The following is a 27,815-nucleotide window of genomic DNA, read 5'->3' as shown; positions in this document are numbered from 1 at the left end:
GAGTTTGCAGTTTTGTGATGTTAAGTTACATCACACATCAACTGATACTTAACGTGATGATGCTGACTAGATTCACTCACTTTTTACTCATTTTATGGTGTCTGGGGGTTTGAAAATGAACCATACAGCTCATGAAACATCTCATTATATCTTGCTGAATTTGGCTGGCCAAATCCACAAAGAGCAGTGAACAATAGTGTAGCAGCACAGGTCAGCTGATCACAGCCTCGCAAAGCAAGTTATTATGTGGATTATTTCTTAAGGAGTTCTTTTCCCCACGCTGCACCGCTATAACCACGTCTCAAGGTTCCCTCACCTGCCAAAACACACTGTGTTAGACAGATTGTTATAACGGATCCCCTCTAATGCAACCCCAAAAGGATTTATGCCTCTCCCTGGAATCGAACTGGGAATCTTTCACTGGATAGACAGATGTGTGATCTACTATCCTGTGGAGCTGTAGAGGGAAGTTGCAGTAGAGACTTATTATAATCATTCACCTTAAGCACCAATAGCAATGATTTTATTTCATTTATTGACAGGAGGCTGGGGAGTCTTTAGTTTCCCTTTAAGGACACTGGGGCCCAGGTTGAAGCCCAGGGGCCATACTTAGCCCATGTGTGATTCAGACCTTAAAGAAAAGATTAACTTAGCGAATGTGAAGCCATGACTTGAGATTTTTACGCCTCTATCTGGCTGTTTTGAAACCAGTTGTGATTAGGGATGGTCTGGTCTGACTGAGAAAGAGATGGTCTGCACTCATTCTGTAGCAGCCTGCCCCATCGCTACATAAGCCCCCCCGCTTTATCGTTCTTTACGGCTCTAATGGGGACCATACTTAACAAAATAAACATCATGTCGCATTCAGTAAGACTTGAAAGTAGTCATTAAGACCATAAACCTATCAGCAAAGTGTTTACTGAGGTCATGGATCAAGTGAGTATTGGGGTCATGTTTCCATAAACTTTTGCATTTCTTTGTGCAGAGTCGCTGCCCCCTGCTGGTCATTAGAAAGAATGCAGGTTCAAGTCACACTGGCTTAAATTCTATGTAAAAGGAAGCTATGGCCACCGTTCTTATGTAAATTAAATACAGGCATTGTGGACACGCTTTAAAAATCTCCTTTTCCTAATTCACTTTCTTTCCCTACACAGGGCCGTCCAATCACTCCAGTCTATGCCATGGCCCACAACGTACAGCGCATCCCAGCAGCTGGTGGTCTGTATGGACCTGGGTACGTCCCCATCACAAACTACACTGCCAACACAGCAGCTCTGGCTGCTCTGCAGAAAACGCAGCCGTGGCGGCTGCAGCATACGGAGGTTACACCGGCTACGCGGTGCCCCAGGCTTTCCCCGCCACAGCCTTCCAGCTGCCCATCCATGATGTCTACCAGACATACTGATTAAGAGGCTCAGATCCTGCATTTGACTGAACTACATCTCAGCTTTGTCTGTCCCATCATGTAGAAACATCTCAAACTTGAGCTCGAAAGGAATTTGTAGCAAATATTAAAAGCACACACAGTGACAAACAGCCCGACGTCTCCTATCGGCCTCGGTATGTCCTCAACCCAAGGTGAACATAGTGTTTCTAATTAGGCAGCATCACTGTTTTCTACTGAATAATGTAACAAAAGTAACAAACAACAACTCTCAATAACGCCCCTCTGCCTTTTTTGTTTCTCTCCGAATCCCACCACGGGAACACCGAAGGTACGTTCAAGTATTTATGAAGAGAAGATATATATTTAAGGTGTTTATTCTTTGTAGCTCTCTCTTTCCATGTTGCCGTGGTATTTGTTCGAGATTTTAAACTATTTTCAGAGTAACAATAAAAAAAAGAGACAAGTTAATCGTAAGGAAGAAAAACTACAACAGGAACTACTGATAAATGAGGATACCGCTGAAGACGGCTGTCTTCAGATATACTAATGCCTTTTTTTTCATCATTATATAGTATTTTAGCCAATTTTACATGCTGTAGGTGATGCTGTCCGTCCATGCTGGTTGAGTGCTTTGAACACGCCTGTTTGGTACTTTTTGGTTATTGTCGTTTTTATTGTGTTTTTGGTTGTTTTACATGAAGGTTCTAGGTTTTCTAGGTTGCATTTATTTACCTATAATTAGCTCATTTTCGCTCTTTTTTTTTTTTTGCTTTGCAAGATTATTTCTCTGTCTCCTCTTTGATACTTTGAAACACATTTGTTGGTTTTCTTTGAAGAAATGTTGCCTGCTAAATATTTGTTATTGTGACAGATTCCTGTGGGGAACAAATAATTGAGAAAGAAAACTGGAAAGCTTTTTGAATGATGTTCAGCTGACGTGGAAAATGTTCCACATTTAAAGAAACGGCGGTGATAGGGGATTAAGACTGAATAGATATTAGCTGTTTTTTGTTCTTACTCAGTTATGTATGTTTTTTTCTGATGTTTTTAATTGTGAACAACTACGGACAGAAATGAGAGACATTTTTCTATCTGGACTGGAGCACTCTGTCACTTGAGCTCGTACTTTTTGCCAGTGCTGACCAAAAACCTTAACATCCACTTCAGTCTGAGGACTTTAGAAAGACTCCTGACTACAGTGCCTTACACCTACATGCTGTTTATGCAACTGCCTGCTTTTCACTGTGCCTTTTTGTAAGAAAACCAAGCCCGCATGTTTTGGCACAAAGAAGAATTTGTATATCCCATGAAGCAGATTTGTGGTATTACTGTATTGAGGTTTCAGCTTTTGTAGCCAGGTGTGCCAAGGTTGCCTCCATCCTCTTCCTCCGTCTCCTCTTTATTTCTCATCCTGACCGAGGTGCACGTAAATGTATTTATAAAAGGCGAGAAGTTGCCACTTTCAGATGAAGAGATATCAAACGCGTGAACTGGAGCAGAGTTTGTGCTTCTTCTCATATAAAGCCTGCAGCTCCTCAATGCTCAGCGGGCGCTTTGAAAACTCTGCAGTGCATCTACACAAGTGTACTTGTGGACTGGGAATAACTGGGAGCGATACGTCCCACTGGAATATGCAAGTATTGTAACACTCGAATTCAAACAGCTGCTGATCATGAAGTCACACTCCACAAGAGCCATCCTTTATGAAAAATGCCAAACATTTGAGTGTCCTTTTATTTGTAAACCAGCTCTTTTTTCTTTTGTATTATTATTCTCCTTCACCGCATTCGATGGTATTTCATTTGCTAATTTGAGGGCGCCCTGGCTTTTAAGTTTAGGCCCAAGAGTGTGAGTGAAAAGACTGCTTAACTAGTCTATATCTGTGTAATCTCACTCTGTACTCTGCATTTTACTGCTTCTCTCTCTCTTCTCTGAAACTGGATTTAATGTAGAAAACAAACTGCTGTTAACGGCTCTTATTATGATCTCATACGATGACAATAAGTCGGGATATATTTAATATATGCATTACGTGTGTTGTTTATGAAGTGAGAAGAAAAGGCATAATATATTGTAAAACGTATTTCTTTTCTTTATTTACACCTTGTTTAGGTATAAAAGTCAGACTAACAAAAGTAGATTTTTTTTGTTGCCAAAGTGTCCAATAGTTCGTTAAACATTCAAGGTTATTGTGCTTTTGTTAGGTGTAACGTTGTGTTTGCTGGACGCGGTGTTAAGAGTGGGAACGCCAAGTTCTCCCCGTTATCGATATCAAAGGTTAAACCTGGCCTGCGAGGGCATTATGACCCATTGGCGCCTCCTGCTCAATGTGTTGCAACTTTTTTTGGCTAAATAATTGAAAGATCTAATGATGGGTGGATGGGGTAATGATTTAGCCTTCACCAAAATTTGATGTGGTTTTAACAACATAAAACGGCGTTCTCCCTTCCACTCACAGCACCTGCTTTACTTTCCATCACCTGCATTTCACCCACAATGCAGCAGCAGCAGCAGGACGATCTTCCTGTGTCAGTATGAAGCTGCGCGTGCCCGGTTTAACTTAGATGTTCGGGTTTAACATCTTTAACTCTTCGTAGTGTGTGCCTTTATTGCCAACATGTGCCCTTTGTAGACCTATGCAGACTCTTTTCTATCAGAAGGTCCCGTTTCCTTGTTCAGCATTGGTATATTTATAGTGATATAGTAGATAAATAAAGCATTTTTGAAAGGATGCACTCTTGCCGTCCATCGTTTTGTCTACTTGGTTTTCTATGTTAAACATTGGCCTTGGATTAAAGTTTGGAAAGGTGGCAAGTGCTGAAAAGGGGACTTCAGCGCCGACTTCTGTGAATGGAAACCCACGTCTGACCTCATACATCAACTATTATTAAGCAATGTGTCACAGAGGAGTGAGGAGCACAGTGTTTCATAAACTCCTCTGTGGCACCTCAACTTTAATCTAGAAACACGCTGTACCCCAGCAGGAGGATTTAGATCACGTGGTGTGGTACAGTATGCTCAGGAAAAGGTAAGTTTGTTTCAGCAGGCTCAGATTTCAGCCAAATGGTCACATGTTTAACTACTGAAATCTAATAAAGCGTAAAAACGCCTGAGTATCGGGCCTGTGTCAGACAGCAGCGACGCCAGCAGCGAATCCATTTCAAGCAAGATCACGCTCTGGACACATGAACGTGGCCTGTGAACTCTCACCTGCTGCTGTTACGCACACAAGCACAACTTCTCACTGGAGAGGATTTACACGTTTATTTAACTCTGCTAAAGAGGGTTTATTTGAGCTCATATCTGTTAAAGTAACCAAGAAAAAGCAGAGAGAAGAAATGCTTTATGTCAGGCAGATCATGCAGACACAGTAAAAACAGTAAATGAAGCCTCTGTCAGGTTTTCTGTATCAGGACATCACAATAAACTGTCTCATCCTCATTAGATCTTAAAATTAAGTAAATACAAACAGCACTTGACATATTGCAGTGTGTCATTATTTATTTGACAAAAACTGAGCTAAAATGCAGAAGCAGAGGTAGACCCCATGATTCAGAACCACGTTTAGCAGCAATAAGTTGAAGGAGTGTGTTTTCTGCCCTGTCTTCCCCAACTGGGCGTGGCAGATGGCTACACCTCCCTGAGCCTGGGCCTGCTGGAGGTTTCTTCCTGTTAAAAGGGAGTTTTTCCCTCCCACAGTCTCCTAGTGCTTGCTCAAAGGGGGTTGTTTGATTATATTTGAGTTTTCTCTCTATTATTGTAGGATCTTTACATTACAATATAAAGCGCCTTGAAGCACCTGCTGTTGAGATTTGGCGCTGTATAAACAAAACTGAACTGATTTGCATTACAAGTGTTGCTTCAGTTCACTGAGGTTTGAGGGCATTCACATTCCCAGCTCTCTTAAGGTCCCACTGCAGCCTTTCAGTTGTATTTGGATTGGGCTGGGTTGATTTGCATGCATCATTTTCACTTTTGATTAACCTCTTCAACACCATTACATCAACACCATAACGATCAATGCCCAACAGAAAACTCAGTCATCTCAGGTCATTAAAGGCCACTAAAGTGAGAGAAGTGCTGTAAACAAGGATACCCTCAGGGTTATGGATGTGCCTTAAAGATGGCAGCTCAAAAAACAGCTTAAAAAAAATATCACTGAGTCTTGGAGAGGAAACACTTTCACATCCTAAAATGGAAAAGTTTGACTTCTAACATGTAAGCTGTCACAAAAACAGGCTCCAGACCCACCAGATGGCATTACAGCTCTGCCACAGAGATCTGCACAACTCAACAAAAACTAAAAAAACAATATACACATAAACAACACAAACCACTCACCTTAATCACAAACAGCAGTCCAAACTCATTGAACTCTATCCAAAATACTATCCCAAACCCAGGATTTTAAAACAACCCAGACTTCCTTAAAGATAATTCCGATAAGTATAGATCAGCGTGAACCTAATTCACTTATTTCAGAGGCCCCAGTGACACACAGCATATCATCTGAAAAAGAATGTAAGGTTTACTGTCAGGACATAGAAATGAATCATTTGGTTCTTAGCAGGTCTTAAAATTAGGTGATTACAACCTCAAACAAAAACATGGTATCTTACACTGTCATAATGTATTTAAAATGCAGAAGCAGTGTGTGAATAAATAGACCCCATGATTCAATAGCTTGCAAAACCACTTTGGCAGCAATAATCTGAAGTTCTCTGTTTGACTGTATCCGTCTCTCGCATTGGTGTGGAGGAAAAGATCAACAACCTTTCCAAGAAGATCCTTCAGACCTCTGTGTGCACATAGTAGGAGGGTCTAAACCTTTTTAATAGTGTCTAATGTCTTTGCCTTTCCCTTACAAACCTCAGTAATATAATACAGAGACTCTTAGACACAACTTTATTCTTTTTTTATGTTGGCTGCAAACAGTTTTACAACAGTTTTATTGTTCTGTAAGCATTAATATATGATCCTTAAGCCGGACGCATGGTTGTACTTGTTAACGTTGTATCAAACTTGCATGTAGACAAAGCGTTTGATTGAATTATATTTTTATATTTATTCCCACTCTTAAAAACGCCGGAGGCCACATCTGAAAGAATACAAAATTAAACAACAACTTAATAAAATACTTGATTGTTATCGATCAGTTGTGATATTAATGTATGTTAACTTTTCCCCAGTTTTAATTCCAGACTTCATAAAGGCTGAACTTTATTAACACTCTTAATGACCAAATCACTTAAGGCGCACATTTTTAATACTACATCATGCTGCAGTGTTTGCTCACACACTGCTGTGTTCATTTCTGTCTGTATTGTGTTTAACCTCTTCATATTTTTCCATAGTGTAATTTCTTTGTAGAATCAGCTGCTTTGCTGCCAGCACCACACTCTTCATGTCACTTCAGAGTGCAGGTCCCAGGTCCTGTGGCTGTAACAAACCCAAATCATCACCCTTCCACCACCGTGCTTGACAGTTGGTATTAGGTGTCTGTGCTGATATGTTCTGTTTTCACCAAACATGGTGCTGAGCATCTCCACTTTGGTCTCATCGGTCCAAAGGACGTTTTTACAGAAGTCTTGTGGTTTGTTCAGATGCAACTTTGCAAACATAAGCTGTGCTGCCATGTTCTTTTTAGAGAGAAGAGGCTTTCTCCGGGCGGCACTTAAAAACAGGGCTACTTGTTTAGTCTTTTTCTAATTGTAACATCATGAACTTTAACATGCTAACCGAGGCATTGTGATAACACACACCTGAATGCTCCAGACCAGCAAACTGTCAAAACCTCTGCTTTAATGATGGTGCTCACACTTGCTGATGATCAGTCAGTACAGTGAATTTGATTAATAGTACTTGGCTGCTACTTATCCTTTTAATTTCTCTGTAAGCGCTAAGGGTGCACTGTTCGCTTGCAGTGTAATATGTTATGTTTTATAGTTTGTCTAAAGTTACAATTTCCCTAAATTTAAGACCTGCTAAGGACAGATCTTTTTTTAATTACTATGACTGCCATTTAGAAACCTTAGCAGTCTTTATCATGACTTTACAGTGGCATTAATAATGTATGCAGTAGCAGCTTCCTGCACCAGTTTAATAAATAATGACACGTTTAGTGTACCAAATTATTGATCTGGTACTGAAAAGAAATACAGTTTTCCCACCAGCTCCAGCCCCACACTGTAGCTTGCATTCAAGGCTAGTGTATCAATAAAAGTTTAAGTGACTTATTATTTCCCAATAATAATATCTCCGGCACACCACTTTAGCAAGCACATGAATGCCTCACCTGCTTTATCGCTGTAAACAAAGGCAAAAGAAAGTCAAGCTTGTGTGTTATGATGTTGCCATCTGGTGGTAACTGCTCTCCATCATTTTCTGTTCAGACCAGTCAGTGCAGGATTTCAGTGGCAGCCATGTTAGCTTTAGTTATTAGTAACGCAGATTATTGTGGACATTAGTAATGAAAAAAACATACATTATACACACATATAAATAAATTTTAATAATTTAGCTCAAACAGGCAATTAATTTAGAATGTTACACAAAATACCCCAGTCTAGGCCTATTTCAAATTGTATTGTCATTTCAGGTGGAAGGACGGGAATAAATATTATACCAATTTTCTATTGATTTTATAATATGTATCATTTAAAATTAGTTATGTCTTATACTTAGTCAATGTTTTAAGCCAAACCCGATAAAAATCGCGTCAAAAAAGGAGCACATTTAAACAGCATCCAAACTGCGTTTATTTTTTTTATTTTTACTACAGTTCCCAGGATGCAGTGGCAGCATACGTCCTCACGCTGCTGTCGCGCGGCTGCTGCGGCTGCTTTCGCAGATTTGTAAACACAGCAGTTACGCTTAGTTGATCTGTAACGGGCGGTTAGGCCCATCCAGATGGTTGTGGCAGCTGCTGAAACGCGCTGCCGCTCTTGAACGTAGCCTCAGTTTATATTTGGCTTAAAGGAGACGCAACAAAGCGCACAAAATGGTTGTGCTCAAGGCCCGGGCAAATAAGTAGGTTTACTATAGCTTTAAGAAGGAGAAAATAGTGTCTGCTTCTTTAAAATTATATCGGTTTATTGCTGAATAGATAATTAAGAAAACTTTTCAGTTTCTAATCAGTATATATATGTATTTAATTTGCGACGAAACCAACTGAAAATGCACCACTGTTGGATAAAGGCCGCCTGCAATCAAAACGTCTTTAAAGCAGATGTGGTCCGTTTTTCCTCAGTTTGCAAGTAAACCTGCCTGACTTTAAGCGGAATCTGAGGTGGTCCTAAGTGTCCTCACGGTGATGGAACCAGCCGGTGATCGAACCGGGAATGTAAATAAAGGTGAAGATCCGACGGAGTACAAGGCCGCAGAGGAGACCCCGGGCACCAGTACAGCTGGTACGCCACGGAGGGCGCTGAGGGAGCGGGGAGCGGGCCGCCCTAGGTCTGGCGTCACCGCTTCTGTAGCGGACGTTAACGGCGGTACGTCGAGCCCGCAGACTTCGGGACGGGTTTTAAGAGATAGGTCAACGAGGGCAGTACCGGCCTGGCTGAAAGACACCAAAAGCAGCGACGACGACGAGGACGAACCTAGCCCGGACGCCGGTGCGACCAAGCGGAGGAAAGTTTCCAACTCCAGGCGGAAGAAAATTTCAGAAGCTGCAGGTTCGGCTGAGGCTGCGGGAGACAGCCTTCAAGGCACAGAGTACGTTTTTGTTTTTTCTTTGTTTGTTTCTTTACTGAGTAGCCCTATTTCAACTCGGGCACCACATTTGATTATAAGGAGCCCTCCTTAGCTTGCACCTTATGTCGGTGAAGTCGGTTCCTGTCAAAAGCACGCCTTCATCGTGGCTCGTCCCCTTTCTGCTGTCTGCATGGGAAGGGTGGAGTAAAACTTACCTGGTTTTAAAGGGGGCTATATTTTAAAAAGTGCTACAACACAGAAATGCATTATCTTGTTAAACATACGATCGTGTGATGATGATGATATTGTGGTGCTGTGCAGGTGTGGAAAATGCGTCAAGTCAATGTTTTTCCCTCTTTCTGCAGGCAAGAGGACGCCAAGAAACCTGCCACAGATGCCCAAGGTAATCAACTGCATAACAGCCACTTTATATCCTCCTTGTTCACTTTACATTTAAGTTTAATCACATGCTATTTACCTGTAGTTATGTCTTTGATTCAGACGGCGCTGATGTGTTCACTGGTGTCAGGCCTGTGTCACACTTTATGACACTTTTCTACACTCTCATTGCATGCTACCGCTCTCTCTCACTCCAGCCCTTCCCTCCAGACGCCCCTCAGCCCAGACTCATGCCAAGCCCCCATCTGGCAGGGCTGTCCACAGCTCTGCCAAGCCCGTGTGCAAGACTGAACCTGGAATGGAGAATCCAGCTGGTGAGCAACCTGTTGACAGTGAGCTGCTCTGCTTTAGCGTGGGGGCCTTTTTAACTCAGAGACCAAATCATGCAGACACACAAGAACCAAAGACATCTGGGCAGTCACTGTTTGTTTTGTATAGAACTTGCAAAAACATCTGGGAACATGTATCTCTGGTTATTGATTCCTTGTGGGGGGAAACATCTGGATTCTGTCATTTCTTGCCCGTCATAATGCTTCCAAATAATTGATCTAGATAGAATGCTTTTTTTTTTTTTGTAGTTAAATTACTGTTTTATAAATGTTGTTTGTATGACGTTGCTAGTGGCTGAAAGCGTTTTTGGTCTCTTTCTCTGTCATGCAGCTGTGGAAGGAGAGGTAGATGATAAAGACAAGTATGAAATGTAAGTATACTTTTGGTGACCCACGATGTGATTCTTGCAGGCTTTAATGGCTTAAATTTGGCCACTGCCTCCTAATACCGCCTTCTTCCTCCCTGGAAGTCCTGTTCTGACCACTTAATTGTGGGCTTAAAACTTGAGCAGAGAGCAAACTGTGTAATTCAGTGACAAGCTGAACTGTCTTTCATATCAAGGAAAATCACTACTGATAAAAGCTGAGTGTCTGGCTCCGAACCAAATGACAGTCTACAGAGGAAGAGCCTGCAGTGAAGGGGCAACCTTTGAACATTTGGGAGGCTGTGCACTTTGAAGTGACCGCCTGGGGTCATATTGTCAAATTATAGTTCCACTGTAACTCCTTGTCCTGTCGGAGAGAGAATAAAGAAGCCAAACTGTGACCACACCACATCTTGCTCCCTGTTACTTTGTCCTCTTCCTCCAGAATTAAACTGAGGTTGAATGGGTTTCCATTTTACAGTTGAGGAGATCCAGCTCTCAGTGCAGGTGTGCAAGTCATCAGAAAGGGACTTCCACGGAGAACAGCTTGAAAGAGAGAATTAGCTTTCCATGGGTCATGAATCACTGTGTACACTAGAGTTTGTACCTCGGTTTTTAAAACGTCACATTTATTGCTCGTATTTCGTTGTGCACCTAATCTCAGGTTCTTTATGTAGGAAAATATGTTTTTCTAAAGATACGATTATGTCGTTTTGCTACTGGCACACTCAGTCTGAGGCTAAGTATAGAAGCAGCAACAGAAGAAATCAGCCTGACATGCTGTATGTTTACTCAGCTTGACTCTGGGTTTGTTCCCTCAGTTTAAAATGTATGAAAAAAAGAGTCAAATGTGTAACTAAGGAGAGTTTGGTCCTGTGTTTTTAATTACAGTGAAAAGAAAGAGGAGGAAAACACCGGCGCTGCTGAACCAGGCTTGGATGATGAAGATCCTTCTTTTCAGGATGACCCAGACAATCTCAACTACCAGCCACAGAGTCAGAGGTGCGCTTATGTCAAGTGCACCATTTGACCCGGTGCAGAACATTTTTAGAAAAATTACCCAGTTTACAATTTATTGTTTCGCTTTCAGCAGTGTAGAAGAAGAAGAGGTCCTTAGCAGCGAGGAGGATGTTCCCTTTAGAGACGACTTAAACGATCAAAGCTACGACCCGAAGGTTGAAAGGTTTGTGGGTGTTTTGTATGAGAGGGATTGGGTTGTTCATATGTAATTACTGTTTTTTGATTGGAAATTTTTCTCCTGTTTTATTTTTTAGGGATGCTCCTAAACCAAAGCGCAGAGCTCCTCCTAGACCCAAGGAGAAGAAAGAAAAGGAGAAACCACTGAAGAAAGAGAAGGAGGTTGCTGAGATAAAAGTGGAAGGCTCAGACAACGTAGAGAGCATGCAGGAGGAAGTAAAGCTTGAAGAGGAAGTAGTGGAAGATCCAGATGGACCCAGGAAGTAAGTGCAGTACCAGGCTGTGAGTGCATTCTAGTACTTGTAGTACAAGCCATGAGTTGATACCAGACAGAACTGCAAACACATCTACATATCCTCCATTCCTAATCAGTCTTGTTAACCAATCACTGAAGTCCAATTTATCCAATTAAAGCCAACACTGTTTTAAGTTAATGCTAATGTGTAGCCATGGCAACATGCTGGTTTTGCCAGACATGCTCCTCTGTTTGTCATTGGACGAGTTTTGGATTTTGGGTGCAGAAAACAAAGGAGCGCTCGCCTTATAGAATATCGCCATCATGGAGCACAGCTTGACATTAGCAGTAGTCGCTTTTTTTTTTTTTTTTAAGTCCTCCTGCAGTGTTCATTGATCTGATGCTAGATGAATCAGTAAACTCATTCAAGTGGATGGATTCAAAGGTCTGGACTAAGGCAAGCTACAGCATTTAGTATCCCAGAAAAAGGATTAGGTACATAGTGTAGAAATTCGGTATGCCAACAATACCAGTGACAATGTTGGAGAGAAACCCCCAACAATCAGGCAACCCCCTATGAGCAAGCACTTGGCAACACTGGGAAGAAAAAAACTCCCATTTAACAGAAGGAAACCTCCTTCAGAACCAGGCTTAGGCAGAGGCAGCCATCTGCTGCGACTGGTTGAGGAGTGAGGGGGGGGGAAAGGAGAGTGTAGAGAGACAGGATCAAAACAAACTATGGCAGAGAGTAGGCAAAAGGTAATGACTTAGCACACAGGGAGAGCATCTGGTTACATTACAGGGTGAGCATGCTTCTCGAGCCCTTTTGACCTACAGTGCTTGGCACAGTGCACAAGAAAGCATAGTCAGATGCTTTCAGTACTGATGCAACCATTTCAAATTTCAGACTTTGTTTTTTTGTTTACTTTGTTGCACTACAGCCTGAGTGATGACAAGGGTCAAAGTACAAAGTGCAGTGATTTTCAAGTAGTATGGTCCATTTGTATGCATACTGCATCAGTGAACAGTACATGCTTTGTAAGGGCAGCTGCATTGTGTACTGAATATAGAACGAAAAACATATGTGATTGGAAATGTCATCAATAAGACTCTGAGTCATTCAGTCTGCCTGTTTTAAAATACTAACCAGCTGCTCCTCCTTCTAAATTTAACAAGTGGTTATAAAACAAACCTCACTTCACAATGGCTTTGTGTTCACATATAGCAGAGCATGGCTTTGATTTCCCGGTATACACAATTATGTAATTTTTCTTTGTCCTGGCTGTGTTAGGAGAGGTCGGCGGAAAAAAGACGACAAAACCCCACGGCTGCCAAAGAGAAGGTGAAGTTGATGTCTGTGTTGGTGCTTCATTATTTGGAATCAGTCATGAACTTGGTATAGATATAGATGTTAAGTATAAGATACTAACTGGCTTCACTCACACAGGAAGAAGCCCCCAGTTCAGTATGTGCGCTGCGAAATGGAAGGATGTGGGACAGTGCTGGCTCATCCTCGCTACTTACAGGTTTGTAGCCCCCCCACGCACGCACGCACACACACAAAGCAGTAGTAACTAATCTGTTCTTTGCTTTAAACTCCAGCACCATATTAAGTACCAGCACTTACTCAAGAAGAAGTATGTTTGTCCTCATCCTTCTTGTGGGAGGCTTTTCCGCCTACAGAAGCAGCTGCTGCGTCATGCGAAGCACCACACAGGTACGCATGTACATTTGTTTTCAGAGGTTTATATCCACTCATCATGGGCACGGGTGTCATGATAATTTTGGGCTTTTGATGATTTCTTTGAACTTTTTTCTATTTTTTCTTAGGGTGGAGTGATTGTACCGCATACAACTTTAATGACTTTAAAAAAACAAAAATTGACTGTGAAAGTTTGACTTTATTTTGGATTTTCTTTGTTCCACACAAGTTAAAAAATATACAGGCTCAAATATAAGCATACACTCAAATCTTTTACTAAGTGTTGCTGAAGGTTCTACAGTGTATTTCAACTTGACAAGTCCAAAGCCTATTAACATCTCATTGGTTATTCTAATTGAGTACAACAGATACTTTTTATGCCGGCAAGAGGGTGCCGCTGACCAGAAAAGAAACAGCCCCTGCTCCAAAATTGACACCTTCAAACGTAGCTGAAATTTGCAGCTGCCCACATGGGCAAGCCAAATGGCTTCAGGAGAAATGTTTTATAGTTAGACATTTGGAGGAGTGAAGTTGAGACTTTGAAACCTGAGAATACTGTACCAACTGTCAAGCATGGTGGTGGTAGCAGCATGCTCTGGGACTGTTTTGCTGTCAGTGGTATTGGTACGTTGCACAAAGTGGATGTAATAATGAAGGAGGACTACTGCCACATTCTTCAACTTTAAGTCATCAGCTAAACAGATGAACTTGGACACAGTTGGGTGTTCCAACAGGACAATGGTGTGAAACCCACGTCAAAACTGGTTTTGGGGTCAAGAAAGCAGGCTAACATTAAGCTTCTGGAATGGTCTTCTCTAAGCCCCAACTTCAACCCAAATATTTGTGGACTAAACTGGGTCTGTACCAGGAAACCAGCTATTTAAATGACCTCTGCTAATTCTGCTAAGAAACATATCAAATATCCAGCTATTAGGCTTGTTGGTGGCTACCAAATGTGTTTAACTTGTTAAGGCACATTTAACAAAATGTTAGTCAGGGTGTATGTATATATTTGACCCTGTGTGAATTTGAGAAAATCCAAAATAAATTAAAACTTGTGCACCCAAGTCTTGTCTTTTTAAAGTAATTAAAGATGTGTGCTGTACAGTCATTCCACCCTGGAAAAAGAACAGTTCAAAGAAAAATCATTAAAAAGCTCAAATTACCAGAATGTTCATGTCCATGATGACTGCATGTAAACGTCTGCTCATGATGGTATAAAACAATGCATTAGTTTCTGTGCTTATTTTTAGTTCTAATCAATAATGAAATTACATGGGGAACCCATCTGTAATTGAGTCTTTTTTTTTTTTTTTTTTTTGGGGGGGGGGTAACTAGACCAGAGGGACTACATCTGTGAGTTTTGTGCTCGCGCCTTCAAGAGTTCCCACAATCTGGCTGTGCACCGCATGATACACACTGGAGAGAAGCCCCTACAGTCAGTACTTCTCTGTTCACACGTTTTGTTTTCTCAGTTTATTTTCAGCTCAGTGGTTCATTAAATTTCTTGCTTCCTGGTGTGAATAGGTGTGAGATCTGTGGCTTCACCTGTCGCCAGAAGGCATCTCTCAACTGGCACATGAAGAAGCACGACGCTGATGCTACCTATCAGTTCTCCTGCTCTATTTGTGGCAAGAAGTTTGAGAAGAAGGACTGTGTGGTGGCACACAAGGCCAAGAGCCACCCGGAGGTGCTAATTGCTGAGGCACTGGCAGCAAATGCCGGCGCTCTCATCACAACCCCTGCCTCTCTCTTGGAGCTCCCGGGAAATCCTGCGCAAGCAGAGGTCACTGGCTTGGACGCAAACCAAGTTGGGCAAGACGGCCAGGTGGACCAGCTGGGCCAGGATGGGCAGCATGTGCCTCAGGTCTCCCAGATGGGTCATGTGACCCAGCAGGTGAGTCACCAGGTGGTTTTGCTGGGACAAGATCAGAGCCTCCACACCATGCAGGTGCCTGTGACAATTGCTCTGTCCCCTATCGACCCCCCATCACCGGCTGAGAACCAGCAGCAGACCCAGCTCCAGCTTCAGATGCCCGTCCAGTTTGTGCAGACTGCCCAGCAGCCTCAGCAGCCCCAAATCCAACAGCTGACCCTCCATTCCAACTCAGTCGTGACCCAGCATCAACCGCAGCTGCAGCCTCTTCAGTCATACACTTCCCAGCAGCAGAGCCAGGGCCAGACACAAATCCTACAGATGACCTTCCAGCCTGTCAGCCAGTCCCAGACCCACATCCAGCAGATCCCCATTCTAGCAGCCTCTCAGCAGCTCCAGCCCCTGCAGACAGCATCCCCGAGCCCTCCTCTCATGTCCACTTCGCAAACCCAGAGCCAGGTTCCTGTCTCCACCAGCGGGGACAGCTTTATGTTGGACAATCCGGTGCTCTCTTCCTCCTCTCCCTCAGCCACCTCTCTTCAGCAGACAGAAGTGGTGGGGGAGGATGGTGTAATCTGGGAGCAGGCCGGGCAGGGGGAGGTCCTAGCCGATGGCACTGGGAGACACATGCAGCAGACCCTCATGTAAAACAAAAAGGATGCCAACAGAACGTAATCTAGAGGCAGTTTATGTTACCAGTGACCTGACATACTGTTTCACCACGTTTGAGGTAAATGTAGGCTCACTGGTATATTATGTAATGCTCACTCATCGTCACATTTGGTAGATTTTTAGACTTCGTATCAGGGAAAGATATGTGTTTGTATGTGTATGTTGTTGCCTTTGTACCTAACAGTCCTGTAACTAGCCACTTATGAGTTTTTTTGTGTGTGTGTGGGTGGGTGTGTATATATATTGATGAGGTCTTGTTGCACAGCTGTTGCTATTATGCAATAACATAGCATACCTCTTAGTAATATACAGCACATCTAATGTGTAACGTGCAGCATCAACAAAGTTCCTACTGGAATAAATCGGCTTAATTTATATCATGAAACACATGAGAAAGTTATAAACTCCCTCACTGTATGAGTGTGTGTGTGTGTGTGTGTGTGGGTGGGAGGGGAAACACTCATTTATTGTCCAGCTTTCCTGTGACACTTTTTATTTAACAAGGTTATAAATCAGCTAAATCTACAGAAAAAGACATTTCAAAACTTGGAAAAGACACCAAAATTTACAGATTGTGCATATTCCAGATTTTGTCTGTTTTAATGACATTAGTGCAGCTTTGAAGGAAGTGATAACCCCTATAGTTTAACTCTACAAGACTTTAAGGAGCCGAAATGTACCCTTGAACACTGCGACTCAAATGTAAGCCTATCAAATAACAGCAAGCACTGATCTGTCAATAAGATTTGTTTAATGTAATTTGATAAGCAAAGCTATGTAGAAACCTTATGTGTCAGTGGCATCTCTCTGATCTCTCACATTAGATTTGTGTTAGAGCAAACAGTCCACTTAAAAGTTGTAAATAAACATCTTAACATTTATCCAAAGTGTTTTTTATTGAATGACCTCTGAAAACCCTCCAGTTTCCTCTTTTCAACAGGAGCAGCAGCAGCAGTCCAGTCCACTGCCATTAGCAGTGTGGTTGGTGGTTCCAACCCCAACTCTTTGCATCTGAGTGTTTAACCTCCTAAGACCCGAACTCTTCCACGGCATGCATTTTTAATTTCTCTTTGATATTTGGGCATATTGGGGCCCAATAAATGTAAAAACAAAGAATTACCAGATTTTTTTTTTTTTTACCTTATTTTGTTTTTATGAAAAATCAAAGCCACATATGAGGATATTCGTTTAAAATTTTGATAGAACAGTAGCAGTATAATGTCCTCGTAAATGGATATCAGGCCCTTGAAGAGCAAAATTGAGTATTTTGGTCTAAATAACCCAAAATGTGATGTCCACATATGTGGACGCCAGGTCCTAGGAGGTTAAATTTTATTAGGCAGGCTCCTACTCTGTACATGGGATATAAGTAGTATTGAATCAAAGTGTCTGGAAGACATAATGTAACTAGAAGTGAGTCAGGACATATTGGCTCGCTCTCTGTTCCTTTGCATCGTATATTGCTTCATAGCTCTTTTAGGAGGAATCAAGCTGTCACTCAGTCCGACCCTCTTCTTCTTCACATGCTGCCCTTCTGGCTCTTCCTCTTTTGTTTCCCTCTTGTACCTTCCGCCAGATGAACCGCCTCCAGTTTCTGGTGTCTCTTCACTCTCAGGTGGATGACAGTCAGTGGAGATGACTGGCTTCTGGAGGTCACTGTCATGAGCAAATTTACATTTGATCCCAAACCTGCACCTTCCATCTTTCCTGTAGGACACGCATATCCTTTTACCTCCTATCTGGGAGGGTTTGGCCTGCATGGTGAGGGGGACGTGCTTCTGCAGGGCGCTGAGCTTCTGGTCTGCTTGAGCCTTAAATGGGTTGGCAAACACGCTGCTGTCAGATGACGCATTTAGCGGTGGAGAGGGCAGTTTTTTAGAGGTGATGGAATCCAGCGAAGGAGTAGGCAGTTTGGAAGGGCGGGCTGCCGAAGTGGGTGGTGGTGAGGACTCTGGATCCTCGTCCTCTGCCTCCGATTCACTGGAAGCTGAACCAGACTCCAGCAAAAAGTTGCGGGTCTTTTTAAAAGGCGCTTCCTCTTCACACGTTTTCCCAGAGCTTCAAGACGAAGATAAATTATTATTATTCCAGGCTAGCCGAATGGTGTTTGCGATAGATTTATATTTTTACTCACCCAGCTTTGCCACTGTTTACATCCTCTGCAGCGCCATCGCTGTCGGAGTCAGAGGACACTCCGTATCCAACCAGAGAGTTCATACCTGTAACCGGAGCTAGAGCTCTGCCTCCCGATTAAAACGCGATAACAGTGTACCTGTGAATATACGAGGCAGGAGAGTTGTCCATTTTTCCTTCTTTAATAAACAAAACAAGGGAAATTGCTGTAAGGTTAGCTGCTGTCATTAGCCGTCGCTCAGCGTTCATGTTTACACTGCACTGCCACCTGCAGGACAGGAGTGGTACTGCAACTGTGACGCCACTAACCCACAAATGACAGTTGACCAACACAGATAAGCGGCTTCTTTTTCTTCTTCCAGCTGCTCTCTTTAGGGGTCGTCACAGCGGATCATCTGCTTTCATGTCACTCTGTTTCTGGATGCTCCTCTATTACACCAGCCCTCTGTGGATTATCTTCTTTTCCTTTGCCTGGTAGGTCCATCTTCAACACCCTTTGTCCAATGCACTATTCTCTGCACATGTCCAAACCACTTCAGCCTTGGCTCTCTAACTTTATCTTCTAACTGCTGTCTCTCTTCACCTCTGCCTCCTGTCTTTTTGTCAGTGCCACTGTCTCAAAATCTTACATCTCATAGCAAGTATCACTATCATCTTGTAAACCTTCCCTTTCACTGTCACAAATCACCTAAAATCATTTTAAAATGTATTCTTTTTTTTTTATCACGTTAGTGTGGTTATCATATTTTGTAATTCTCTCTTAGTTCAGTTTTTAAAGTGTATATTCACTTTTTATTGTTTATCAATCTGTTCAGTGTTCATTGTCGACTACTTGCATTAAATGTGCGTATAAATAAAGCTCCAACTTGCAGAAAATAAATGACGGCTAAAATGACTTTATAAGCATGGTGACAGGACATGTGATGTCAAAATTTCACAATTTGGTTATAATTTTCTTTTTAGTGGTTAAAAATCCACTTGACTGTTCATTTTCATTTCATTTTCTTGTGGAGAATAGTAACTGTAGTTAGATTCCTCGCAAAACAAGGCACCAGTTTGAGAAAATATCAATGTTAGGCCTATGCACACTTTATTAGGTACACCTGTTTAACTAGGTTTCAACACCACTATCTAATCAGCCAACCACAAGGCAGCAACCCAGTCCATTTAGGCATTTTAGCATGGTCAAGAAAACCTGCTGAAGAGCATTAGAATGGAGAAAAAAAGGTGATTTAAACCTTTAACGTGGTATGATTTTTGGTGTCAATCCGGCATTAGTAAGGCATACCTAAAAAGTGTCCATTCTATATAGAAAGTTAGATCCCAGGGCAGATCACATTTAAGTCTTTAGATGTGATCTGCCCTTTCTGTGGAAGTTCTCCTGAAAACTATTCACACTTATTTTTGCTCTTACAATTTAATATTTAGGTTGTGGAAAAAATATTTTCTCTGATTTGTTTTTCCTTTAAAAATATGATTTGCTTTCTATGACTGTGCTAACAAAGTCGATGCTATATTTCTTGCGTAATTAGGTAATCCTCCTGTTAGACGTATGTGATTACATCATTAAAGTTCCACCTGATGATGTGACGAGCCGGAAGTGGCCTAATTTGGAGTGAGCTCCTGTCCTCGGGCGCTGTGGTTAGGACGTCAGTCTCCATAGTGATGATGGGCACTTCTAGTTTCAGCTGTTGATTTTTTTTTTTTTTCGGTCTCTTATTTGTTATCATTGGGGAACACACACACACACACTACTTAAATTTAGACTATCTCGGCTCTGTCACTACCAGTAAATCGGATAAGCTGCTCATGAATAAGTTGATGAGCTCCTCCTCACTCCCCTCCTCTCCTCCGCCCCCGCTTGTCCCGTTAAATTCCTCCAGTCAGGCATCAAGTTCCCCGGGGAAAGGGCGGAGATTTGGCCTTAAACTCTGTAATACAAGTACCGAACTGTAAGCAGAGGAGGTCGGACAAACCGAAGTGGTTTTACGGAAACCTCAGACAAGACTGACCCTGTGGCTCTAATTAACGCAGCGCTGAGTGGGAGCTGAAGGGCAGGCTGAAATGAGCCGTGACCGGGAATCCGGTGATGTCTTGATGAAGCAGGCGTGCCCGGGAGTATATTAGGGGCTGGGCTGCTCTGCTGCTACCACAAGTGAGCTCGTCTTCAAGTTGAGGTTCAATGGCAGGAAGGTCGACCAGAAGCATAAACGGCTCGGATGGGAGCAGAACCGCGCCGGCCAGGGCCGCTGCTCTAGCCGATCTGCTGCACTATGAGTGCTCCACCTTACTGGAACTCTTTGTGAGTATAAGAACTTATTTTTTTCCCCCCACACTGGCTGCAACCTGACAGCAGGTCACAGTATGCTTTTAGAGTGAAAGAGAGAGAGAAAAGTCTGAGGAAGAGTGTGTGCGTGACAGAGAGAAATGGGCCAAGGTTAAAAGGAAAGTTAATAGATATTCTCTCTGTGTGTGCGTTTCCAAAGAGCTACACTGTCAAAGTGTGTGTATGTATGTAAGAGAGAGTACAAAAGGATGATGAAAGGGATGTGTGCAAGTGCAAGATAAGAAGGAAGAGAGAGAGAGAGAGAGTGTGTGTGTGTTTGAAATAGAAGGAAATTATGTCTAGGACAGCAGGGGGTAGGAATGCAGAGCAGAGAGGGGGTGAAGTTTCTGGAGTGACATAGGTGGGTGTTTTTGGCACACAGTCATCAATGCTTGGGCACAAAGCCTTCATCTCTTTTCCACCAGCTTGCCTGTCTTTGCCAAAAGGTGTGAGAGCGACTGTTTATTACAACTTCTTGGTTTCCTGCCAGTTTGCCTCATCCATCCTTTCATGTGGTCTTGCTAGGAGCAAGGGAGCGGCCGGGAACACTGCTTCACTTCCATCCATGTGACTCCCTTTATCGCCAATATGCAAGTTTACCCCCTTTTCTCCTTTTTTTTTTTTTTTTTTTTTTTTTTTTTTTCTCATGGTTTCCAGGTTACCTTCCAGTGAACATGTCATGTAGGAGTTGGACTTGTCTTAGCCTGTCACACAGAAATTTGTGTAGATTTATCAGCATTTTTTTTTACCACGCCTGGAAAGCACAGACTCTGAAACAGATGTTCTTCCAAATCTTTGGCACGCAAGTGTCAGTAAATCAAATGCACACTATTGAAAATTATTTTTCATCGTGTTAATATCCCCAGGCACGCTGCCCCACTCTCTTGCACATTGGGTGGGAAAACCCAGGTTTGCAACATCAATTTCCTCTTGAGAACCACTTAAGTCATTTCCTTAGCTTATCAGAACTCCTAATACTCCATAAGTGCACTGTTTCTGGCTTTGAAAACACTTCTTGGTGTATCCATAACTGCCTGACTCACGCCAGGAGTAAATATAAATTTCCTTTGCTGACTTTCGAAGCACACAGGCCACATTCAGGCCGCTGTGTCAGGCTAGTTCTGACTTGCAGGGTTACACATTAATGCCTCAGTATAATGCCAGAAAGACACCAGAGGCTTCTGAAATTCATCATTCATTCAAGCATTAAAGCTGAGGTGACAGTAATCCTGCAGAGTGATCCAACAACATCACCAGTCTCATGATCACGTCTGTAGTTCGTAGTTCTGAGAATTCTTTGGATAATAGGTATAATGAAGAGCAGGGGCTCCCTCACCTTATCCTGAATCGTTATTAGATCATTTCTTATATTGTCAGTGTCAGAACTCTACAAAAGTCTTTAGTCATCACTCATTTTTCCTATTTTCTTTTCAAGGAGCCAAACCTTGTAATTTTTTTAAAAGGTGGTCTTAAGCAGATAACTAGCATTGCATCTCTAGGCATTTTGTTACTAGTAGCCTGTAACAAAACCATTTGTGCACCAACAAGGTGATTCCCACTCGGGAGCTGAACACTCGGTACATCTTTGCACAGTGTGCAGTGTATCCTTACAATTTGACTGGACAAGTGGGGGAGAAAAGAAGAGGTAGCAGGCCTAAAAGACTGTCTACAGTAGATGAACAGTAACTGAAAGTCATGTCCTTATGAAATACAAAACAGCCCAGCAAAGACAGGGCGCAGGACCTGAGAGATGCTCCTAGCTCCTCAGCTGATCCACCTGCTATTTGTCAAAGCCTCCTCTGAAATGGTCTCAATGGAAACATATGCAAGAACTTGACTTAAAATTAGTGACAACAGGTCTCATGGAGTGATGAATCCGAATATGAAATTTTTTGTGAAACAGTCAGTATAGTATTAAAGGTAATTGGGGAAAGGGGTACAACTCGGCCATTTGTGTGTTTTACAGATGGCCAAGTGTCTACAGCCATCTGCAAAGCACGGTAGCGGCTCTGTTATGGTTTTGGGCTGCATATCAGCCAGTGGTGATGGAGATGTTGTCAAAGTCAATAGAATTATGAATGAAGAAAAGTAACAGCAGATTTTGATTCACTGTACCACAATACCTATGCTTTGTAGAAAGTGTCTAATTGGCCTACTTCAGCATAACAATGATCGCAAACACACTGTTAATGCAGTAAAAGTATACCTGGATTAAAATACACACAGTGGAACACTATCAGTCATGGATTAGTCCGGACATCGACATCGGTGAGGCAATGTGGGCCATCTTGACAGAGAAAAGAGAACAGAACAAACAGCAGCCAACATTGAAAGATGAGCTTTGGTTCTCCAGGCTTCTTGAAGGACATTCATTCTTAGACTACTTAAAAAAAAAATACAAATAATTGGTTGGAGTTCTATATTTAGTTTAGTGAATATTTTAGAATATTTAAATCACAGTTTCAATTCAGTTCAGTTTTATTTATATTGCATGAAATCACAACAACAGTTGCCTCAAGGCACTTTACATTGTAAAGTAAAGACCCTACAACAATACAAAGAAAACAGAGAAAACTCCAACAATCATGTGACCCCCCCCCCCCCCCCCCCCCCCCCTTTGAGCAAGCGCTTTAGTGACAGTGGGAAGGAAGAACTCCCTTTTAACAGGAAGAAATCTAAAGCAGAACCAGGCTCGGGGAGGGGCGGAGGATTCAGGGTACCCTGAGTTAAGATCCAGTCTTAACTATAAGCTTTATAACAAAGGAAAGTTTTAAACCTAATCTTAAAATTTGGGATGGTGTCCGTCTCCTGAATCCAAACTGGAAGCTGGTTCCGCAAAAGCCGGGCCGAAAGCTGCAAGCGCTGCCTCCCATTCTACTTTTAAATACTCAGGAACCACAAATAAGCCTGCAGTCTGAGAGTGAAGCGCTATAATGGAGTGATACAGTACTGTAAGGTTATTAAGATAAGATGGGGCCTGATTATTCAAGACCTTGCCTTCGCTTCTATGGTGCGTCTGTTATTTTAACCTTTTACTTGTTTACTTAGTAAGTCTTTACTGGAACTGGGCTGAGTGCAAATTCCACTATAATAGACAATGTGACAGCCTTTAGTAAATGATCCCAAGCAAATTCCTTTTGCATTAGGAGGAAATCCCTGTTGCCTTATTGTCAGTGGTCCTCTGTAAAGGCCAAATTTCAGTTGAATGTCATGACTTGCTGAAAACAGTCCCCCACTTATACTACTTTGCAGTTCCCCCTTCTTCTATCTCCATCTCTCTCTCTCATTTATTTTCTTTCAAAAAAATCTCACTTTTGTTACAAAGTCTGACACGTTTGTCTTGCGTTTCTCTCTTTCTTCCCCAAGAGAAAGAAGGAGAACTTCACCGAGGACGTGGCTGACCGTCGTATGGTGTCTGTCCCTCCTCCTTCATCCCAGCTGGATACCAGAGACAAACTCTGGCGCATCCACTCGGCGTTGCTACAATGCCAAAAGTTGCTAGAGAAAGCTGTTGCCAAAGAGGAAGAGGAGCTGGGTGGTGGGAAGAAGGGCGAGTATGAGAACAAGAGGAAGCTGGTGAAAGAAAGGTTGCCGCTGCTCATACTTAGCACTGGAGAACTCCTCAAAGCTGCTGAAGGCACGACTTCCCTGACTCCTAGTGTGGAGGGCTTGGAGGTAGGTCCTGATGTCACCTGAGGTGTTAAAGGTAAAGGTGAAAGTGTTGGACTGAAATTAAAGCATGGTTTACGGTTGTCTCCTCTTGTCATTGGCAGCTAAATGTCCCAACCAATCTATTTGACCTGAAGCTCTGGGTGTACCGGGTCTACAAAGAGGTCAACTACTGGAGCAAGACGGCTACCAACACCTTGAAAGACCTCCCCTCGGTCATCGTCAAGGAAAGGGCGAGGACCACGCGGGCCAGGAACAGGAGAAGCACTCGGAGATGAGATGGAGACATGGGAAGGGTCGATGAGGAAGGAAAAAGATTAGGGAGATAAATGGCGGAGATTGGTGAAGGGGTGAAGGTGATGAGAAGGTGGTTGCAAAGCAAGGGGTCCAGTCAACTTCAGGAACAAAGTGAAAGACGGGGAACAGAAATAGAAACAGCCAGCTGCAAGAGACAGATTACTACTGACACAGGGAGATGAGAAAACTGGGTTACTGTTGATGAACCAAGGCTGCAGATATATATAGAGAGGAAAACACCATGCTGTGACATTTATATGGCAGAGTGTAGTACATCTCTATTTATTCTTTCTTTCTTTCTTTCTTTCTTAGTTTAGGCTTACATGTGCCACTCCTTCCACACAGCTGAAGCGATTTCCTTTGGATGCCCTGCAGCACACGAAACATGTGATCAGCAATGGGCACATTTAATTTATATTAGCTGTAAACACTGTGGCTATCATAACATGCAGACCATTTCTTGGAGATGTTGAGTCCATGAAAGAAAAAAATATGCTAGCAGCACCCTCTAGTGTTTACATAGTGCAACTGCTTGGAGTCCTCCTTTTCTTTCTTAATTTCCTTGGTAATGTTAAGTATCTCAATTTAATATTATGTTTGTGGTGTTGTTTTTTTGAGCACTTTATTAGCAATGAAATAAATCAGTCTAACCTCGTGAACGAATCGGGCTCTAAAGCAGGAGTATAGCATAAATATTCTATACTCCTAAAAAAGCCAAAAGTTTGCAAACTCGCGTTATAAAAAGAAACGACGCTTTAAAACCTTAACACAAATAATTTGAGGTGCAATTTTTATTTGTTTTAATGCAAAAGTAGCTGTTTTACATGATCTACATGCATCAGTTGTACTTTACAACAGGCACGCGGCTCTTTTTGACTGCGTCTGCAGTCACATACACAGTAACTGGTTAAATTGATCACGTATCAGATAGTATCAGAGTCAGAAGCGATGCCCAAATCCTACCTTACCTGTCTGTCTAACCTGGACGAGGCTGCTAATTAAATTAGCCGAAGACTCAGATTGTCTTTAAAGATGCATGAAGGCTCGGGGTGAGAAACAGAGAAGATAAAGTAAATGGGATCCTTTATAGGGAAGTCTTGCCTAGATAGGTACTTATCCATAATGACGTGGAGGATCAGACAGAAAGGCTGATGGAAGAGTGTCAGCAGGTATTTTACAAAAGCAGTCTTTTTATTCTAACGATGAGGGCACCATTTATATTTAAACTGTTTATAAAGGTTTTCTTCGCTTGGCTCTGTGCTTGCTGTGTTTAGCATCTGTGGGCTGGTTAACTGACAGCAGGTGCACTGGGAGTAAACAAGACCGTGTGATGTTCGGGGCACCTCGACTGTTCACGGGCTTTTTTTTTCAACTACATTTTTGTACCGGAAGGAGACCTAAATGCATTTGGTCATTTGAAGTCTGATTAATTTCGGAGATGAAATGTTGCCACTGAGAAAATGAGATCTACTCAACCTATTGGCTTCATCTGTTACTCGCACACCAAACGGCACAAAATCATTCTGATTATCTGCTTTGGAGTTTCAGCAGTGTTTTAATGTGATTCACTATTAATGAAATATGGCTGCTGTGTACACTGTATGGGTTGGAGATGTAGTTTATGTTTCCTCTTGCTCATTACTCTGTCATTACTGCTGCTGGAGCTCACAAGGCTGACTTTTCTTTTCATTTATTCTCGGTCTTCCGTTCTCAGTTCTTTAAATTTTAGAGGTTTGGTTTGAAGTAGACCAAGAGCCATTAGAGGTTAGAAGAGGTGCGTCAGATTTGGCCAAAAACTAAAGGACAGGATGTAATTTAAAAATAAGGGTCCAGTTTAAATAACGCAGTCCTTGCAAACAAGTTCTTTATAATCCAGTATAAGAAACGGAGTAATTGTAAAAGCTGGCTTTTTACAGTGAAAGAAGGCTCTAGTTAAGGTTGGCAATGACTGCGTGCCCTCTGCCTTGATAGCTGAAAGGGAAATAGTCAGTTTAGGCAGCACATTTTAGAAAGTATTGCACTGACTTCAAGTTTCAGTGGCTTCATATTTAAAACTTTTATTCTGTCTGTGCCGTTCCTAATAATCTGTCTGATATGGACTGACATACCGCTACATTTAGTCTTTCCTTTGTTAACATTTTCATGGAAAGCACCGTCGTTACATTCCTCACACACCAATTGTTTTGTTTTTGTGTATTCTTAAGATTGATTGATTTTCTGTTTTACACTTTTATCAGTGTTTGATCTTTACAAATACAGTTTGTCACACCACAAAGAGCTGTCTTTCTTTTTTTAACCTCTGGGGGAGACCAACTGAGCTATGGGTTAAAACGCAGAGGGAGGATCGGGTTACCACCATGGCTTCATACACAGCAAACATACTGCAGAAATAGTGCATGCTGTAAAGATTGTAGTAATAAAGAATGTATGATTAATTCCAGAAAGTTGACTCGGTGCAGTTGCATAACGGTTAAAACAAGCACCGTGTTTGGAGTGGGGAGTCAAGGAGGCCATTTCTATAAAAAGGGGGATGTACACATTTTAACCTTCCTGCAGGGAGCCATTCCCCGGCTCTCTGTGAAGGGTTCACATGGACGCTGATCAGTGGTCATCAGAGTCTGTGTATGTGTCTTGTGGTGGGACAGGTTTTGATCATTAATGCAGCTGTACTGTTTATGAGGTTGGAAGAAGTCACCTGGATGAGTGATGAAATGTTTTTCACACTGAACAACTTCCTGGGATTTCTTTAGCTGGATTAATGCGCACGCATTTAAACAATGTATGAGCAACTTCCTTTATCTCTGATGGTCTATGAAATGAATTGATGTACTCATCACTTTCTTTAATGTTATTGACATTTGTTTCTGGTCAGCCAACAGCAGCTGGGAAACAAGTTAGTTTGAACACTGCTTTAACACTGTAAACAAAAAGTGACATATTAAAACTGTCTTCTGCAATGAAAACATTCACGCCTTGAATTTTTTAAAAAGTAAACTTTTAGATATAACATTGCTACACTGAGTTCTGACTTTATGACATTAAGCAGACCTCTGTAGACATTTCTTGTCAACTTTTCTCAGTTGACAAAGGATGATAGGGAGGGCTGTAGGTAGGCTGTAATTAAGGGATACTTTCCTTATCTTTTATTAATGATTCTTTTCTTGATCTTGATCTCGGGTCTTGATTTTATGTCTAAAAAAATAAAACAGAAATAGTGAAATTCCAATAACACTTTCTGCGGACCATGTTGACATATTTAAATAACTTATTTCAATGCAAACTCAAAAAAATCCAGTGCATCTTAGAGTGCTGCATATATTCACAGGCCTACTTTTTCAATTATTTAGAACATTAAAAACAAACAAACAAAATATTAATATTTTCTTGAAAAAAAAACATTCATCAGAGTTGCAGATGCTAAGATTTCCCCTGGGATTGAACAGAATCGACTGGATTAGAAATGAGTACATCGGAGGGTCAGTTTAGGTCGAGGGATAAGTTGGAGAAAGACTCCAGGGATGTTTGGACATGGA

General features: G+C 42.1%; 4 protein-coding genes and 1 long non-coding RNA gene across 9 annotated transcripts in view; 3 read left to right on the top strand and 2 right to left on the bottom strand.

The window, feature by feature from the left end:
• The window catches only part of rbm47 (RNA binding motif protein 47), a 36,569-nt gene extending 32,450 nt beyond the window's left edge, over positions 1–4,119 (top strand). The window contains 2 exon segments of the mRNA XM_019359897.2: positions 1,155–1,287; positions 1,290–4,119. Coding sequence (XP_019215442.1) covers positions 1,155–1,287; positions 1,290–1,405 — 249 coding nt within the window. The 3' untranslated portion in view covers positions 1,406–4,119.
• A 4,056-nt stretch (positions 4,120–8,175) lies between these two features.
• zfp91 (ZFP91 zinc finger protein, atypical E3 ubiquitin ligase) lies at positions 8,176–16,219 on the top strand. 3 transcript variants are annotated; one of them, XM_005456916.4, is made up of 13 exons: positions 8,176–8,416; positions 8,637–9,103; positions 9,448–9,485; positions 9,679–9,795; positions 10,142–10,181; positions 11,067–11,177; positions 11,266–11,358; positions 11,450–11,635; positions 12,899–12,949; positions 13,055–13,133; positions 13,210–13,324; positions 14,648–14,747; positions 14,837–16,219. In XM_005456916.4, exons 2-13 carry the CDS (start codon positions 8,700–8,702, stop codon positions 15,831–15,833), a joined length of 2,331 nt encoding a protein of 776 aa, XP_005456973.1. In that variant the 5' UTR covers positions 8,176–8,416; positions 8,637–8,699; the 3' UTR covers positions 15,834–16,219. The 3 variants fall into 3 exon arrangements, with proteins under 3 accessions (XP_005456973.1, XP_013131164.1, XP_005456972.1); XM_013275710.3 differs by having other exon boundaries at positions 8,176–9,103; positions 11,269–11,358; XM_005456915.4 differs by having other exon boundaries at positions 8,176–9,103.
• A 279-nt stretch (positions 16,220–16,498) lies between these two features.
• On the bottom strand, positions 16,499–18,459 carry si:ch211-113e8.11 (uncharacterized). Of its 2 annotated transcripts, XR_003220381.1 has the most exons (3): positions 17,992–18,459; positions 17,187–17,915; positions 16,499–16,880 (listed from the first exon to the last, which is right to left on the bottom strand). XR_003220381.1 is itself a non-coding variant. In XM_003452139.5 (2 exons), the coding sequence occupies exons 1-2, from the start codon at positions 18,072–18,074 to the stop codon at positions 17,276–17,278; spliced, it is 723 nt and encodes a 240-aa protein (XP_003452187.1). In that variant the 5' UTR covers positions 18,075–18,459; the 3' UTR covers positions 17,012–17,275. The 2 variants fall into 2 exon arrangements, 1 of the variants encoding a protein (XP_003452187.1); XM_003452139.5 differs by lacking the exon at positions 16,499–16,880 and having other exon boundaries at positions 17,012–17,915.
• Positions 18,460–19,625: 1,166 nt separating this feature from the next.
• On the top strand, positions 19,626–26,613 carry LOC102079701 (uncharacterized). Its single transcript, XM_005456917.4, has 3 exons — positions 19,626–20,292; positions 23,683–23,991; positions 24,090–26,613. The coding sequence occupies exons 1-3, from the start codon at positions 20,173–20,175 to the stop codon at positions 24,261–24,263; spliced, it is 603 nt and encodes a 200-aa protein (XP_005456974.1). The 5' UTR covers positions 19,626–20,172; the 3' UTR covers positions 24,264–26,613.
• Positions 26,212–27,815, bottom strand: part of LOC112847064 (uncharacterized) — a 7,426-nt gene continuing 5,822 nt past the window's right edge. For both annotated transcript variants that reach the window (XR_003220382.1, XR_003220383.1), the window contains exon 4: positions 26,212–27,815. This exon is cut by the window's right edge and continues 161 nt beyond it. This is a non-coding gene — a long non-coding RNA (uncharacterized LOC112847064).

This window comes from Oreochromis niloticus, linkage group LG6 (assembly GCF_001858045.2).
Source record: "Oreochromis niloticus isolate F11D_XX linkage group LG6, O_niloticus_UMD_NMBU, whole genome shotgun sequence".
Lineage (NCBI taxonomy): Eukaryota > Metazoa > Chordata > Actinopteri > Cichliformes > Cichlidae > Oreochromis > Oreochromis niloticus.
This window is presented reverse-complemented; position numbering and strand designations above follow the sequence as displayed.